General features: G+C 45.7%; 1 protein-coding gene across 6 annotated transcripts in view; it reads left to right on the top strand.

Annotated features, from left to right (window-relative positions):
• The window catches only part of PLEKHM3 (pleckstrin homology domain containing M3), a 208,203-nt gene extending 196,823 nt beyond the window's left edge, over positions 1 to 11,380 (top strand). For 4 of the 6 annotated variants that reach the window (XM_045367599.3, XM_045367601.3, XM_045367602.3 and 1 more), the window contains one exon: positions 6,410 to 11,380. In XM_045367599.3, the coding sequence (XP_045223534.1) occupies positions 6,410 to 6,587 (178 nt within the window). In that variant the 3' untranslated portion in view covers positions 6,588 to 11,380. Of the gene's footprint in view, positions 1 to 1,482; positions 1,730 to 6,409 lie in introns of those variants that run through there. The other 2 variants (XM_065525944.2, XM_065525943.2) reach the window with 2 other exon arrangements.
• Positions 11,381 to 18,701: the final 7,321 nt, after the last annotated feature.

Genomic DNA, 18,701 nt, shown 5'->3' with positions numbered 1-18,701 from the left:
TAAAAATACAAAATTATCTGGGCATGGTGGCGCATGCCTGTAATCCCAGCTACTGGGGGGACTGAGGCAGGAGAATCGCTTGAACCCAGGAGGTGGAGGTTGCCGTGAGCCAAGATTGCACCATTGCACTCTAACCTCAAGAGCAAAACTTCATCTCAAAAAAAAAAAAAAGAAAAATCAGAGTGGGTCAATAGGGAGTGACTGAGTGATGCACAGAATTGTGTCACTGATATTGACTTCTTAAATGATGTTCTAAATGATTTCCATTTAGGTTCGTGCGACAGCAAGTGCGGTTTTTGCCATTAGAAGTAACAGAAATCACTGTTTGGTTAATATTAATATTAGTGGTTTCGGCCGGGCGCGGTGGCTCAAGCCTGTAATCCCAGCACTTTGGGAGGCCGAGGCGGGTGGATCACGAGGTCAGGAGATCGAGACTATCCTGGCTAACATGGTGAAACCCCGTCTCTACTAAAAATACAAAAAACTAGCCGGGCGTGGTGGCGGGCGCCTGTAGTCTCAGCTACTTGGGAGGCTGAGGCGGGAGAATGGCGTGAACCCGGGAGGCAGAGCTTGCAGTGAGCCGAGATCACGCCACTGCACTCCAGCCTGGGAGACACAGCGAGACTCTGTCTCAAAAAAAAAAAAAAAAAAAAAAAAATATTAGTGGTTTCAACTATTTTATCAAATGATGTGTTTAACATATGTATTTGTGAAAGTTAAATGAATAAGTACAGTACACTGGACCTTATTGGTTGGTAAGAACGTAAGCCAGCAGGTGACACTTGCAAATTCAGTATGGTGTACCTGGGTACCCCCTCTGTGATGCATTTTTCACTAGATTAGGTCAAGGTTGTCCACAGGGATGGTTTTGCCCTCCAGAGGCATTTGGCAGTGTTTGGAGATATTGCTGGTTGTCATAACTGGGAGGAGGGGGTGATGTGGCTACTGGCATCTAGTCGATAGAGGCCAGGGTTACTGCTACACATCCTCTGATACACAGGACACCCCATCACATCAAAGGATTATCACCCAAAATGTCAGTGGTGCCAAGACTGAGATCCCTAGGTGTGAAAAAAAGTGAAGCAATGAATGTTTTCTTTTTGTTTTTTGTTTTTTTTTTTTTTTGAGGCGGAGTCTCGCTGTGTCTCCCAGGCTGGAGTGCAGTGGCGTGATCTCGGCTCACTGCAAGCTCCGCCTCCCGGGTTCACGCCATTCTCCCGCCTCAGCCTCCCAAGTAGCTGAGACTACAGGCGCCCGCCACCACGCCCGGCTAGTTTTTTGTATTTTTAGTAGAGACGGGGTTTCACCATGTTAGCCAGGATAGTCTCGATCTCCTGACCTCGTGATCCACCCGCCTCGGCCTCCCAAAGTGCTGGGATTACAGGCTTGAGCCACTGCGCCCGGCCATGAATGTTTTCAAGAAGAAAAAAAAAAGAAAAACACATTGGGTGACTTTGGTCAATAACAAATGTCTCCCTGCAGTTACGGACACTGCAAAGGGAGGACGTCGGTCTTTGTTTGCTGTGATGTTCAGCAACATCCAGCAAGCAGTGAACTGCTCATCGCTGGACTGGATGACTCAGAAATGAAGAAACCAGCTTTCATTTGATGTATCACACAGGAACACCAAAGGGACATTTCTCTTTCATTACCTGTTGCAATTTTCAGCAGAGATGATTACATTGGCAGATTTGCCTTATATGAAAGATGTGTTCCTGAAAAGTTGTATGTGCTAAATCATATTTTAAATACAGTCAAGGAACTCAGTGAGCACTAAGGAGGACCAACGAATCTTTTTTTTTTTTTTTTTTTTTTTTCCTGAGATGGTGTCTTGCTCTGTCGCCCAGGCTGGAGTGCAGTGGTGCAATCTCAGCTCACTACAGCCTCTGCCTCCCGGGTTTCAGCGATTCTCCTGCCTCAGCCTCCCGAGTAGCTGGGACTACAGGCACCCGCCACCATGCCCAGCTAATTTTTGTATTTTTAGTAGAGACGGGGTTTCACCATGTTGGCCAGGCTGGTCTTGATCTCCTGACCTCAGGTGATCCGCCTGCCTCGGCCTCCCAAAGTGCTGGGATTACAGGCGTGAGCCACTGCACCCGGCCAATGAATCTTTTTAAAGTAAGAAAATAAAATCCTATTCTCAAAGAGGAACACTCCCATATATTACATTTTTTAATGTAAATATTTATCCTGAACTTTACATTTTTATTACAGGGCTCCATAAATCTTATGTAAGAGAACAATTTCCCTTTCTCCTTCCTTTTCCTCGTCTTATTCTTTTCCTTTAAAGAGAAAAGGGTTGGGGGAGGGATTAACTATAGATTCTCAGAATTTGGAAAGGTCATTGATCAATCTATCCATACTACAGTTTAAAAGATACCTGCTGGGTTACAAATTGTTAGAAAATAGGATTTTGTTCTATTTTGAAATCATTAATTTTTTTTTTTTATCTCATGCTTTTTTTTCAGTTCCTGACCTTTGGTTAGAAAGAGCAGGTGCGCTCAGCTCTTCCATCACCCCATGGGTGTTTGTCGCACCAGAAATATCCGATAAGACTCAATCTGTTCACTCACTGGAGCCTGGTATCAGCAGAGATAAGGGAGTGGTACTGAAGGAACCCAGGGGTTTTCCTCCTTATCAATCACTGCCCTGGGGCTACATCCCTAGGTGTATAAATCACTGACTAACCCAGCAGGGGAAAGGGGGCTGAAAGGAGGAAATTTATATGATAAAGCTACCATTAGTGTCACTTTAGTGATAGAAGGTTACAGAGGTGTGACCAGTGGGGACAAAGCCATTGCCACTAGGAAGGAGCTGGCCCAGATGAGAGAGGCTCTAGAAGACATGGGTCTGACCTTTATCCTCACTGGAAGGAGGAGGGGACTGGGAAGAGGAAGATGCTAGAGGTGACCCTGCCATGTCCAGGATAGCGCCTGTGTCAAGGAGATGGGTACTAGAGTCACCTGTGAGGGGTGGCGTCACAGCCTTTGCATAGTCCTTCCACTTACAAGTATGTTTCTCTTTATTTTTTTTTTTTATTTTTTTAAAATTTTTTTTGAGATGGAGTCTCACTTTGTCACCCAGGCTGGAGTGCAGTGACGCGATCTCATCTCACTGCAAGCTCCGCCTCCTTGGTTCACGCCATTCTTCTGCCACAGCCTCCCGAGTAGCTGGGACTACAGGTGCCCGCCACCACGCCCGGCTAATTTTTTTTTTTTTTTGGTATTTTTAGCTGAGACGGGGTTTCACCACGTCAGCCAGGATAGTCTGGATCACCTGACCTCGTGATCCACTCGCCTCGGCCTCCCAAAATGCTGGGATTATAGGCGTGAGCCACAAGTATGTTTCTCATTTTAGTCTCACAGCAACCCAGTGAGTAGGAAAGGGTTCACCATGAGCAGCATTTTACAAATGAGAAAACCAAAGCACCGAGAACTTAAGTGGTAACTTGCCCACTGTCACTCAGCTACAAAGAAGGATTTGTGGTTTGACACAGGTGTTCTGACCAGAAGCCCCACGTTTCCCTATGCCATAACTCCCTGCTCTCGTTGGGATGGCCAGGCCTCAGCCAGGCAGTGTGGCGCTCGGTAAGAGCCTTGGCTGGGCTGCCAGGAGCCCTGGGATCCAGTCACAACTCTGTCTCCAACTCACCGTGTCTCCGGTAGGCAATCCCTAACCCTCTTGGAGTCTCTTTTCTCATCTAGGCAAGGAGGGGGTTGACTGAGATGTCCTCAGGTCTCCATAGTGACACGGGTGAAGTCAGGCTGCAATGCAGCCATACAGAAGGCAGCAGGCAGCCTGAGGGGCACCCTGGCCGGAACAGTCCTTGCTGTTTGCTAAGCACTTCCCACCACGGCCAGGAACTGGGAATACACTGCATCCATGATGTTACCTGAGGCTCGCAGCACCGCAAGAGGTGGGTGCTATGTAGTCTCCAATTAGCTGATAAGGACACTGAAGCGCAGGAAGCTCAGAAAGGCAACGTGACTTGCTTAAGGTCATTAGTCTACTCAGACTGTCACATGGAATACGACAGACTGGGTGGCTTAGACAACAGAAATGTGTTGCCCCCAGTTCTGGAGGCTGGAAGTTTCAGATCAAGGTGCCAGCAGGGTTGGTTTCTGGCGAGGCCTCTCCTCCTGGCTTGCAGAGGACCCCTTCTCTGTGTGTGCCCACATGGCACTGCCTCTGAGGCATGCGGAGTTGGGGAGAGCAAGCTCCCCGTGCTCTTCTTCTAAGGACACTTATGAGCTTGGATCAGGGTCTCACCCTCATGACCTCATTTAATCTTTTTTTGTTTTTGAGACACAGTTTTGCCCTTGTCACCTAGGCTAGAGTGCAGTGGCGTGATCTTGACTCTCCACAAACCAACACCTCCCGGGTTTAAGCAATTCTCCTGCCTCAGCCTCCCAGGTAGCTGGGATTACAGGCGTGCGTCACCACACCCTACTAATTTTGTATTTTCAGTAGAGTCGCAGTTTCACCATGTTGGCGAGGCTGGTCTCAAACTCCTGACCTCAGGTGATCCGCTTGCTTCAACCTCCCAAAGTGCTGAGATTATAGGCGTGAGCTGCCACGCCTGGCCAACCTCATTTAATCTTAATTGCCTCCTAAGCACAGTGTCTCCAAATATAGTCACATTGTGGGTAAGGGGTTCAACATATGAATAACAGAGACACAGTTCAGTTCATAGCAGTCACACAGCCAGAAATTGATGTGAAGCTCCTTGCCGGCTCGCCTCACTTGACCCAGAGAGCTAAGCTGGGGGTAGAGCTGCTGGGTGAAGGAAGTCCTGTCTTCCTGTCCCTCCGCTGGAATAGGTGTACACGCACATACACACATACACGCACACACTCTCTCTCTTTCTCCCCCTTCCAACCCCCACTCCTCACAACAGTGTCTCTCCATCCAAGTCACTGCCTCCTCTCCAAGGTATGAGAGTGGGTAGAAAGATCTTCCTTTCACTAAGCCCTCTGGGTCCTGAATGGTGCTGGGGTATGTCAGTGGCAGACTAGGAGATAATGTCCCCAAGACCATCCTGCACCCAACACTGAAACTCAAGACCTATGGAAAAAGCAAAAGAAGCCTGAGGCTGAGCCCTCGGGACTGGTTCCTTCGCAACCCTCTTTGAACCCAGTCCAGTTCTGGACCCTCCCTGAATGCTGCAGGCTGAACAAAATTACGCGGGCACAATTCCCTGGGCTCCTAGGACTTGGTACAAGTTTCCTGTTACCCTTATGGAAGGATGAAAACTCAGTCCATATCGGCAAACCACTCACTGGAGCAGCTGTATTTGAGCTTGTCAGTTACTCATTATTAAAAGCTTTGCAGACCAAATGCAGTGGCTCATGCCTGTAATCCCAGCACTTTGGGAGACCAAGGCGGGTGGATCACCTGAAGTCAGGAGTTCCAGACCAGCCTGGCCAACATGGCAAAACTCCGTCTCTACTAAAAATACAAAAATTAGCCAGGTTTGGTGGTGGGTGCCTATAGTCCCAGCTACTCAGAAGGCTGAGGTGGGAGGATCACGTGAGCCCAGGAGGTGGAGGGTGCAGTGAGCTGAGGTCATACCACTGGACTCCAGCCTGAGTGACAGAATGAGACACTATCTCCAAAAAAATAAATAAATAAATAAAAACTTCGCTGTAAAAACAAGTTATTCAGACTCCCGTGCAGGTTTCCACCAAGCCGAACAACAAACGAGTCATCCACCTGGAATGTTTCCTCTCTACAAATGACAATATCTGTCATATTGTTGGGAAAATGTGTTCTCCCCACTGTCTCCTGCTTTAATGTTCACGCTCATGTTATAAAAGTAGACTTACAAAGGTAGGAGTTTTTTCCTAATTTTTAAAAAACTCACAAGATTTCATAGACCACAGGATGTCATTCAGAAAATGAAAATGTGTCATTTTATCTTTTCAAACTGTCAAATAAAGGCAGCTAGTTAACAGAACCACTTAGCTCGTGTTAACGGATGTAGAAAGCTACCTTGCCACAGATGTAACGCGGTGGCTGTCACTGGTGTGCCGAGCGTTTTCACGAGGCACTCCCCCCTCATTTCTAGGGTGACTTCACCCTAGAGTCACTGCCCCACTCCCTTCTCAGTGGAGAGCTTCTGGTGTTCTGTCCATTGTCACTATGACCAGAATTGCTGGGTGACTGCGGACTCCCCCCGACTCATAAGCCTTAGTTCAGATCAGAAAAGCAAAAATGTTTTTCAAGTGAAATTCAACCTTGAGCATTTTGGAAAAGCAAACAGTTCATTTCAGTGAGTCATTTCTCTTCCCATTGGCAGGGTTGTCCAGAACAGTAGATTCTGCCGCCAGCTGCACCCGAGGCCACAGGGCTTCCCGTTTGTCTTGCTGGCTTCAGTCTTGCTCATCATATCCATGGTTGACTTTTGCAGGTGTGAAAGCTGTGGAGCCGTTTTCCATTCTGAATGCAAAGAAAAGTCTGTCCCCTGCCCGAGGTGTGTTCGCCGAGAGCTGCAGAAGAAGCAGAAGTCTTTCTGGCAGAGACTGAACATGGACGAGAGTCTAGAGGAGGCTTGCACCATGTTCGAGCTGTCCTACCAGAACACCTGACTCCGGCCGCCCCGAAGGCCGGGGATGCACCAGTCAACAACCCATCAGCCCCAGAGCGGCTTCCTAACTAGCCAGTTAGACCCCTTTGGAAGAAGAGTATGTCTCCTCTTCAGCTAGATATAGAGAGATATATATATTTATTTATATATGCACAAATACCTATACGTCCTGTACGTATGCTCTGTGTACATCATTGTCCAAACGATCCACAGAACCTCTGTGGCTTGAGAAACTACCAATAGCTGGATTACACTTAGCCAAGAATTTCAGCTGCTTGCTCCCAGACAAAACGTGGTCTACACAATGCTTTATAGTTCAGACGTTTTTTTCTGTCTCTCGGGACATTTTATTACCCAAGACACAAGAGGAAGCATTTCCTGCACAAAACAGTGATTTAGGTTATTTTTGTGTTATTTATTTTTAGCCTTCACAGAGGCTGAGGTAACTGAGGCAGGCACCCATCATCATCTGTTTCATAAGAAAACCTTCAAAACACAAGAGACGGCTGGGTCCTTCCAGGACCTGCTGTCCCTGGCGCTCCCGCCTCAGTTCCTCCCGCGGAGGCGGGGAATCACCTAAGCAGAGCCGAATGGCTGGAAACAGGAGCCAAGCTCCCTCTGACAGAAAGCATACACCCCTAATTTATGAGGAGAGCTGGTTCTGGTTTTGAAGTTAATCTCAGAATTTTTTTCCCCGAGAAGAGAAGAAACCTCTGCGACCAATAACTGCGTGTTGTCCGTCTGTTTGCCGGTACGAATCCCAACACCTGCCTGATGATGTGACACTCCACCATGTTTTCCAGGCTGTACACATGGCTTTCTGAAGAACAGTTTTCAACGGGTGACCATGGTTGGTATTTATGATTCTCATGATGCTGGCCGGAGGAAATGTCCTGGGAGTGTTATTAAAGACATCGGCGTGTAGACTGGTAGATAGGGCTGTACGGTACGTATATTCACAGAGAGGGTCGTTTTAGTTTCTTTTCTCAGAATCCTGTGTAGGCAGTTCCTACCTATTCGTTTTAAGTGCTTTATTTCTCATTGTTCTTCCTGCACTTTCATTTTGACCTTTGTCAATGTAACCGTTCCTGCTTTCTCATTTTTTTGTTTAAAAAATCAGAGTAATGTAGAACTTCAAAATATCAACTTTGGACTATTAAGAAAATACCAAACTTACAAGTATAATTAATGAATTAGATCTAATATTATTTAAATAAATATGTATGTACACACACACATATATAATTGCCACCTTGAAGTAAAGCAAAGAGTGCTAAAATAAACAATAGGAGTAAGAGAGAGAGCTGCTTTGCTATTTGGCAGGTAGCGTTCTCCCGCTGCAGTGCCCTTGGAAGAGCGCGTGGCAGTCACTGTGACCAAAACGGCAGGTAGGATAGCCCTGGGACCCTGACAGCTCCCATTCTTTCCCCTTAACTCTCTCTAGAGCAGGAAAATACATTTATAATGAAACAGTTCTCAGTAGACGTTATGAGAAGATTCTGTATCTTTCGTGCTGAGCAGATGCCTTCTATGTCTTCATGGTTTAGTAGTTTTGCTGCTATTAGGATCAGTGGCTCACAAAATACTTGGTACATTCAACCCCATTGCTGCTTTCCCCCACACCCCGCTTCCCCAAGACCCCAACTCATGATACTTCCGTCCATCTAGAGATGTGATATTTCAGACTGACTTTCATGCAGTTAGATGTAAGCATTTTACCTCTCAACCCACACCAGTTCCTTTGGCCCCAGACCACACATTTCACCTTAATAGCTCAGCACCACACATGCATTTATTTTCTGACTATACAGTAGCAGCAACCAAGGCTTGAAAACTTGTTAAAAGGCCAGGGCCCTATTCATGAGACGCCTCACGGTGCCTTTTACCCTTAGAAAAGCAGGTTGACTTTCCCCCCACTCTAGTTAAAGAGAACGTTGCACACAAAAGAAAAAGGGTGGAAAATCTCAAACACTTGGCAACAGGCAAACAAATTTGATCATCTCCTTTCCTCCTCCCCTTGGTAAAATACAGTATTTATATTTTCCAGCCTCAGAGAAGATAGCAGAACATGATCTTTCACAAGAGAATTATAGACCTGCTTATTATAAAACAGATGTGCTCCCATGGCAAAGTGCCTTCTCCCTCCGCCCCCAGTTCCCTGTCACTGTAGCTTACTTTTGCCTTCGCTGTAATTAATGTATCCGTGATTCCAACTGTCAGCGAGGCCGTTCCCAGCACACTACATCTGGAGACCTGAAGTGCAGGGCCATCTCCTCCCCTTGTAACAAGTCTGCCCAACGTACAGAATTTCCTCTCCTAGCTCACAGGCACCCAGGGTCATACCTGCCGAGAGTCAAGGGCGAAATTCTGGATCCCTGTTCAAAACATCTTTGTTTTCACCAGTCCCCATTCAGAGGGCCCTGCTAAATATGAGCAGTCCCTGTAAACTCCTAACGAGGACTTTCCATCCACATCATTTTCTACTTATTTTCAAAAGCGAAAAAAAATCGATGTGTTATCACTATCAGCTACCCAGAGCTGGATCCATGTCCAGCTACTCCTGTTTCCTCTCCTTTTCATACAACCCTGACAGCTTGGTCGGTGCCAGCCACAAGCCTGTGACATTCTCTGCCACCACCACCAAAATCTGATAGGACAGAGTGGAGCCAGCTTAGGAGTTGGGTCTGCCATGAAAATTCAGAATTGCTGTTTTCAGCCCAGAATGCCTTGGCGCACATGAACGCCCTTACTGTTTTCAACTCTTAACAAATTATTTGGTGCACTGTTAGGTAATTGTTCCACTGCTTAGAAACTGTCGAAACAAAAGCAAATCTGTGGATTACCACCTCTTTCAGACCCAACTAATACCTGCTTTTCCTCGTGTTCCATTTTTCATCCCATATTAAATATCTTGCACATAAAACATGAAAAAATGGCCAATTAATCTCCCGGAGCTGGCAACTGACTCCGGGGAACCGCTTTTTGCTGAAAGGCTCACTCCCTAGTGTATCACTTGAGGAAATCCCTCCTAAAAGTGCCAGAAACTCGTGTGAGATCGTCCAACCCTGGTGAAATGTTGGCATCTAACCCCGCAGTAAAGAAGCCAGTTCCTAAAATAGACCTCATTTTGCACCGCGGCAGGAAGGCCACAAAGTACTTAAAAAGCAGTCAACTGGAATGGGAGTAGTGTTCTTTCCAGGCCCGCTTTTTCCAAAGTTAAAAGCCTCTTTATATGAAAACCATGTAAACTCTCAGCGGCCCCCTTTGCTTCACTGCCTTTTCTAGGGACTGCACCATAGTCATTTTTACGTCTATAGTGCTAAAGTGTCACCTAGTTAGGAGCTTTACCATTGGATTCACTGAGAGGGTCATCACTTTTGATTCTTCTAGAGTAGGCCTCCACCAAGAAGGGAATACGTCTAATACTTGGGATCTGTGGTTTGCCTCAGACTCCTGAAAAGGGACTATGCCGTGACTTCCTTCCGGCTGCAGTGAGATCCGAGGTGTTTATACCACGCTAGTTGCCGAATGCAGCCTTTGCTCAGCCAGAGTGTGTCGTTTGACGGAGCCTGGCCTCTGTTTTTGTCTCTGTGTGTCGTGTGTACACACTGAACGTGGACATTGGATAGTTATTTTCTGTGCTTCCTCAGAGAGGTTGGGCTTGCAAATCTGGGAGTTGGTTCTCTACCCATTGGCTAAAAAAGGCCGTCCATAAATTAATTTTGATGCCACACACACTGAACATTTTCTGCAGAGGGGCATTAGCAGAGGAAGTAGAGGGCATTCTGCTCCTCCTTTAGAGTCAAGCCAATGCTGTTGCTCGTGTGTTTGTGCAGAATTATTCATCTCCGTTGATCTGACACTCTCCTGAAATCACTAGATTATGAAACAAATCTTCACCTCCTGATTCCAATACTGCCTGGTTTCAACACAGGGGTTATTTTATTTTTTTTACTTCTCCTAGTAAATAGAGATGTGTATAACTTTTGCCCACTTTATTTCTTGAGTTTGCTGCACCACTTCTTTTCTTACTCTGAAATAATGTGAAAATGTGGAAAGGTTGGAGCAAGACTGAAAGAGCCCCCCTCCCTGGCATGACCTGAATCCGTAGCGGCACTCTCCGTTTCCCCTGCCTCCGTGTCACTTGTTAGTGACAGGCATTAGGAGCTTCGTATGTCGCACACCTTGTACCACTCTTCCGACCCTGAGTCAAGTAGGTCGAATCCAGTGACGCGTGAATAAGCTCTGCTGAGTTAATGTAAACAGACAAGTGTTGATTTCTGTCACGTGGAACGGTGTTTCGACAGTTAAGTCTAGCACCCAGCAGTCTCCTTTAGTCTAGCACCCAGCAGTCTCCTTATTGGTAGACGATTCTAATTTCACTGGATTCAAAAATCTCTGACTCAAGGGTCTTTCCTTAGTGCTTTTTAATGGATGCATGGGTGAGGCAAAATCCAAGTCATTGTTAAACTCTAGGTAAAAGACAAGAGTATGGGATACCCTCCTAAGCATGCCGGTAGTTGTCAGTTTTATTTAAAGTGGGTTCCACTTGGCCAGGATTGGTGGCACGCCTGTAATCCCAGCACTTTGGGGGCAGGAGTTTTAAGACCAGCCGGGCCAAAAAATGGTGAAATCAGGTCTCTACTAAAAGTACAAAAATTAGGCTGTGCGTGGTGGCTCATGCCTGTAATCCGAGCACTTTGAAGGCCAAGGTGGGTGGATCACTTGAGGTCAGGAGTTTGAGGCCAGCCTGGCCAACATGGTGAAACCCCCTCTTTACTAAAAATACAAAAATTAGCCAAGCGTTGTGGTGGATGCCTGTAATCCCAGCTACTTGGGAGACTGAGGCAGGAGAATCGCTTGAACCTGGGAGGTGGAGGTTGTAGTGAGCCGAGATCGCGCCACTGCACTCCAGCCTGGGTGACAGTGCAAGGCTCGGTCTCAAAAAAAAACAAAAAAAAAGGTTCCAAATGATCATGTTTTGTGGCACTGTCCTCGTAAGTGGCCACTGGTGTGACAGAAGGCATTGCTAAACTCAAGTGAGACAACTGCTATTTTGCTTCGGATTGTCCCGGTGAAAAGGGAAGCCATTGACTGCTCGTCTTGTCAGAAAGACAAGACATTGAATGAAGTTCGAGACGTTGAATGAAGCTGGTTGTTGCCCAGAGTAGAAGATTCAGGCACCTACAGCAACTCACAGCAACTCCTAACTCTTGGGAGGGCTCCCTCCTTCCTATTAGCCGTGAAGCTGCAAACCAGCCTCTCTGTTTTCCCCAGATCTTCCTTGCCCCTAGTTCTGAGCCCCAGCCCAGAGGCAGGCCTCATGGCTAATAAACCAGCTAGTGGACAGCTGGGACCTGTGGCTCCTTCTCCATGTTGGCCTTCCCTTGTGTCTCTTGTAGGAGTGCCTTATAGTATTGTCTCATGCTTCTAGTCTAGTCTGTCTGAACCACTTGAAGCCTGCAGGACCCTTCAAGGGATCCAAGCAAAGCCTGGATCCCTTTGCTTCTTCCCCACTGGCTAGTCTTCACATAGATGCTCTTGGAGCCTGTGCATTCTGTGATGCATGTCAGACCTCTCACCTTGTTCAGCCTGGTGTGCCTTAACCTCAGGAGTAAAGGAGTAAAGGGAATCATGTCGGAAACACATCGTTAAAGTGGAATGGTAGAAACATTGGCTTCTTAGTGCCGTTAGCACTTTTACCAGGAAATAGATGCAACCACGTAATGTTTTCACTTTGTTTTATGCTGTTCTTAAATCGCTCTTTTGTTTATTTGTTTGTTTGCTTTCATTAACCAAACTGGGGAATGTCATGATGTCACCAAGGCCAATGGGTAGAGAAATAAAAACCAGCCATCCAGAATTGAATCTGTAAAGTCAGTGAACTTAACCTTTTCAGGTTCAAAATTACACAAACACAAGGATTTTCTTATCCTTCACCTTTCGAAGGTTTTCTTTTTATTTTGCCACCTGTTTTCCAAATAAGAAGTGGGAAGCCTCTTAGCTAAATTGTGATAAAAATGTCTCTTTGTGTGGCGTGAGCTATCAAATTAGCTTTGTGTGTCCACTGAGCTATCAAATTAGCTTTGTGTGTCCACTGAGCTATCAAATTAGGCTTTGGCTGCTGGAGGCCTAGGTTCTAGCTTTGGTCACCTATCAGAATCTTACTGTTACGCTGGGCATGGTGGCATGTGCCTACAGTCCCAGCTATTTGGGAGGCTGAGGTGGGTAGATGGCTTGAGCCCAGGAGCCTACACAATATGGTGAGACCCATCTCAAAAAAACAAACAAAAAAAGAAGTAGAATCTTAATGTGAAGAGCTACTAGCCTACCCTAGAAGATATATATTTTAAATCTGTTTCTTAGGAATAGTAGCTAAAAGAAGGAATGGTCAAAGGAGGGAAAGTGACTGGCCACAGTGGCTCACGCCTGTAATCCCAGCTCTTTGGGAGGCCAGGGTGGGAGGATCACTGGAGCCCAGGAGTTCAAGACAAGTCTGGGCAAGATAGCGAGACCCCATCTCTTTAAAAAAAAAAAAAAAACAACGCTTAGGTTGCAAAAAAAAGAAAATGCTTAGGTTGCAAATGGAGAGTATTGAACACGGTGACATAAAAAACTTCTGCACAACTTGTTCTCTAGCTCCTGGGTCTGATCTATGCCATTTTTTCTTATATCTGCTCACACAGTACAGAAATGACTAAAATTTTGGGTCTGGGTTGTTATATCACTTTGTGTTAAGTTATTTGTAGTAACTAATGTGCTAACTTATATGTGTTCTCTCTGTTTTTTTGATGTTATTTCCTTTTGTTTTGGCATAACTTATCTACATTTTTGTTTACATTATTTTAAAAACATCAGTAACTGTAATAATATAAAATTGAAGTTGTATTGTTGACAATACCTCTAGTTTTTAAGGTCATCTGTCACATAATTTAAGTGCACTAGTTCCTAATGTATAAAGTTCTCTCTCTCTCAATAAACAATGCAGAAAATACTTTCCTTTCTCATAACAACTTCATTAAAACACTGCTGTAGAGGGGGTGGTGAAAGCCCAAGGTGAGCCCTATATATTAATTCAAAGTCAAGATTTGAGCTTTATTGAAAATGAGTCACAGCCGGGTGCAGAGCCCGAGGCAGGCGGATCACCTAAAGTTGAAAGTTCGAGACCAGCCTCGGCCAACATGGGGAAACTCCCTCTCTACTGAAAATACAAAAATTAGCTGGGCATGGTGCTGTAATCCCAGCTACTCGGGGGAGGCTGAAGCAGGGAGAATTGCTTGATCCTGGGAGGCAGAGGCTGCAGTGAGCTGAGATCATGCCACTGCACTCCAGCCTGGGTGATAGCACGACTCCATCTCAAAAAAAAGAAAAAAAAAAAAGAAAATGAGCCACTTTTAATGTATCTCCTAATATCTCACAGATAAACTTTTTAAAAAATTCATCAACCTACAACATTCTCATCAGCCGTTTCCATGCTTATGAAAAATGTAGTGTAACTTTTAAAAAGATGCAGATGTAGTGTCATGGGTGTTATTTGCTGAATCTAAGCATGATTACTTTCAGTTCCAAGACAAAGCTGCCAAAGCTCATGCATGGATGTTCTCCCACCAAAGCTTTTCTCCAAGCCTTCTGGCCCTGATTCCATTTCACCATTCCTGCACTCTCCAAATTAGATGGCCAAGTGCCAGGTGGCCAGCTAGGCAAAAGCACTGGTCCTTCCTTCGGGGACCATATTTTGGGAGCAAAGAAGAAGCAAAGAGTGGAGAGTAAAGAGAAACTTCCTCCTTGAGACGGCAGCTCTCTGGGAGTTGAGAAACGATCAGAAATATCTGCACAGCCTCATGCCTGGGCTGACCCTCACCCACTCAGAAAGCCAGGGGTACAACAACTATCCACTTGGAAACTTTAGAAGGCTCCGTTTAAACTCACTTTCCCAAAGGAAGACATGGAAAAGAGACTAGAACAGGTTCTTGTGGTAAAACATTTACCAAGATGAACCCTGAGCCTTACACCCTAAGACACACCTAAACAAGTTTATGCCCAGCCCCTCCCACTCCACCCTCAGGAAATCAGCCTGGGCGCATACCCACTCTGTCCAAGAAATAACTGGACTTCATCGTCACACGAAACCTGCCACAATCCACGATAAAGAGAAGCGGGTTAATGTTTCACTGAACCAAACTAGACATACGATGTAGTCAGAGCCCGGATTCATAATCAGATGAATCACACAAGACAGGTTAGCTCTCCCCCAGTTGTAGGAAGCTGGCGAGGCTGGATAACTCCAGGAAGTTTTGACATCAAAGAGGAGATAGGCAAAAATGTCAGAAGCATGGAGAGAGACACTATTTTGTTCATCTCTTACCTCAGGAGACGAGGATGATTGAATCTCCCTTAATTGTTTCCCATGTCCTGTCCTTTGATGATGACTCAAGATGATGGTTTAAATCCATGGTTCCTGCATTTGAAACACAGAAATAAAAGCAAAATCTCAGGGCCTCATTACAGACAATTGACTCAGAATCTCTCTGGATAGGGCTTGAGTATTTGTATTTTTTAAAAGCTCCCTGGGTGACCCGATGCATTCTGGAAGTGAAGAACCACTAGTTTAAATGAAGCGAGTTGCCTTGAAATAAACATTTGTTTGCTGTATCCATGGTCCTCAGTGGGAACAGTGCCAAGAGGAATTGGGATGAACGGCGGTAGCTGCCCTGCAGTTAACAGCTGTTGCTTCTCTTCTTCCCAAAAGTCACAGCACTTTAGAACTTGCTGCTCATGGACTGTAATTGTTTACATAAAACCTTACCTTTACACCCCCTTTATTTTCTTCCAGGGTGTGATTAGTGTGTGTTTATCAGTATATCTCGTTGCCAGAGAGCATTAGTGAATAGAAGTGTCCAGGTCACAGCTGCAGGCAACTAAGCTGGCCTAAAAAGGGAGCTTTGTACACTCCCATTCATTTTTCCATTCCTCCTAGTTATCCTGTGATTGGTCCTCAAATGCATGTGAGAGTCCGCTCCCAGTTCAGGCCCATCCAATGAATGTGAACCTCACCACTCTGGATGGTGGTTTTTAAAACAGAAAATCACACCGGACAAGGTGGCTCATGCCTGTAATCCTAGCACTTTGGGAGGCCAAGGCAAGTGGATCACCTGAGGTCAGGAGTTCAAGACCAGCCTGGGCAACATGGTGACACCCCGTCTCTACTAAAAATACAAAAATTAGCCGGGCGTGGTAGTGTGTGCCTGTAATCCCAGCTACTCAGGAGGCTGAGGCAGGAGAATCGCTTGAACTTGGGAGGCGGAGGCTGCAGTGAGCTGAGATCGTGCCACTCAACTCCAGCCTGGGCAACAAGAACAAAACTCCATCTCAAAAAAATTAATTAATTAAACAAAATAGAAAATCACTAGGTGCTTCTTGCCCAGAAAGGCTTAGGAAATTCAGAAAATCTTGAGCTATGTCCAGATTCATCTGGCGAGACCACCAGGCGAGACCACCCTGACAAACATGGAGAAACCCCGTCTCCACTAAAAATACAAAATTAGTCAGGTGTGGTGGCACATGCCTGTAATCCCAGCTTCTCGGGAGGCTGAGACAGGAGAATCCCTTGAACCCGGGAGGCAGAGGTTGCGGTGAGCTGGAGATCACACCATTGCACTCCAGCCTGGGCAACAAGAGTGAAACTCCGTCTTAAAAAAAAAAAAAAAAAAAAAAAATTAGCTGGGCGTGGTGGCTCATGCTTGTAATTCCAGCTACTCGGGAGGCTGAGGCAGGAGAATCATTTGAATTCAGGAGATGGAGGTTGCAGTAATCTCAGCACTTCAGGAGGCTGAGGTGGTTGGATCACCTGAGGTCAGGAGTTCGAGACCTGCCTGGCCAGCATAGTGAAACCCCATCTCTACTAAAAGTACAAAAATTAGCCAGCCTGGCCAGGCACGGTGGCTCACGCCTGTAATCCCAGCACTTTGGGAGGCCGAGGCGGGCGGATCACGAGGTCAGGAGATCAAGACCATCCTGGCGAACACAGTGAAACCCCGTCTCTACTAAAAATACAAAAAAAATTAGCCGGGCGTGGTGGCAGGCGCCTGTAGTCCCAGCTTCTAGGGAGGCTGAAGCAGGAGAATGGCATGAACCAGGGAGGTGGCGGAGCTTGCAGTGAGCAGAGATCGCACCACTGCACTCTAGCCTGGGCAACAGAGCAAGACTTCGTCTCGAAAAAAAAAAAAAAAAGAACCAGAGTTCATTCACATCCAGGCATCTGTTGAACTGATGATTTTCAACTTCAACTGCCAGCTACAGGTGAATAGATACTTAGAAAGGCAGTTCTTTCCCTTTCCTCCCTTTATGAGGTCAATAACTAATGACAAATATTCCTCATGGATGGAATAGTTCGCCAGAGTTCAGAGTCTCCTACCAAAGATGCTATTCTATCTCCATGCCCACAATGCTGAGCATATCAGGTGCAGCCACAGCAGCAACAACTGGATTCTCAGTCCTCGTAGGAAGCAAGTGCCAAAGGGCAGATATGCAACTAGAAATGAACTTGGGTCTACTGGGGCTTTACCTGGGACTTGTTCCAAAGCAGCATCATTAGAAACCACATTCCTCATTGAGAAAAAAGTATTTTGCATTTATTACATTATTATATTGGATTCTAATTGGGGTAGAAGATTCCTCCCCCACATAACAAAGGTCCCTGGTACGCAATACTTAGGAAGCCTGAGACAAAACACACCTAAGAGAAAGATATAGTTTATTCTCCCTCATTTGCATCTATTCTCTTGTAGCTTGGGCAGAGAAGTCTGGCAGGAAGACCAGATTTTTCCCATAGCTGAACATACAGAGATTCTGATTTATGTGCACTGACATCCAGTTTACCTGGACAATGGGGAAATTCATTATTTTTCCACCTTTATTTCATATTCCTCCATTAAGGGCTATTGATTTTAAGCAAATCAGCTAGAGTTCATGAGTTCATACAGTATTTCAGATCCTGCCATACAACCTCAGGCAGCTGTTGGTCTGGGGGAAATTCCTCCAGCTTTTGTCCAGACTCTCCCAACACGGTCTGTTGTTCGGAGGCTGAAGAGCTGCTATTAGCACAGTAATTTTTCCAAATGAACACTGAGCTAAATTATCTCAAATGTATAAAGGAACATCTCTCACTGTGTTATGGAAAATTGCCTCCCAAATTACAAGACTATACAAAGCACATATTAATTCTAGGACCAAGGACATCCAAATTGCCTTAGATTTTGTGCTGTATTGTGATAACACACTCTTAATAATGTCAGGCTCTGAGGATACTGCAAGGTACACGTTGTTAGGAAAATAAACCAGGGTTTTTCTCCATTAGGATCACCACATGCACACCCAAGCCCAGCTACAGGTATTTTGCTCTGAGATTCAAGCCTTTTGCAGAGGAAATAAATTCCAATTGCACAGACAGGGAATGAATTTGAATTCTAAACTGGGTCAACCGTCCCAAACGGCTTTCTCACTGCTGCCCATGAGTGAGGCAACCTAGGAAGCAGCTGTGGGCAGCCGTAGTGCTCGGAAGAGATTCCTGACAGCCGATGTCTCAGGGAGGAGCTCCTGCTCACGCGTGTTTAATTCCACGACAAGGGGAAATCAGAGGCCAGACACCAGTTCACAGACTGCCAAATGCCAGTGCTGTGGTCAGCGTGTGTGGACAAACCCCAGAAACTAGTGCTACCAAAATTGCCCCAAACCAGTCCCCCAGGCACCGAAACAGCTCAAATGTAGTCCACACAAGGTGTTTTCAATAGATATTTTCAAAAACAAGGTTTATTCAGTTTTTCACCTTGTTTTATCTACTCGTTTTTCTTTTTTTTTTTTTTCTACTTCTCTAAGGATATATTACAAAGCAAATCCCAGATATAATGGCATTTTATCCCCACATCCCTCAGTATGCATCTAAAATATGGGTTTTTTCCTGTGTAGTCACAATGCCATTACACACCTAACAAATGAATAATAATTCCTTCTATCATCTCAGTTCCAAATCAAATTTATCTAATTGCATCAAAAATGGTCTTTTCTAGGCCAGCACAGGTGGATCATGCCTGTAATCACAGGCCTTTGGGAGGCTGAG

The sequence above is a fragment of the Macaca fascicularis genome, chromosome 12, assembly GCF_037993035.2.
Source record: "Macaca fascicularis isolate 582-1 chromosome 12, T2T-MFA8v1.1".
Classification (NCBI taxonomy): Eukaryota; Metazoa; Chordata; class Mammalia; order Primates; family Cercopithecidae; genus Macaca; species Macaca fascicularis.
The sequence above is the reverse complement of the archived record's forward strand: the minus strand, read 5'-3'. Positions and strand labels throughout refer to the sequence as shown.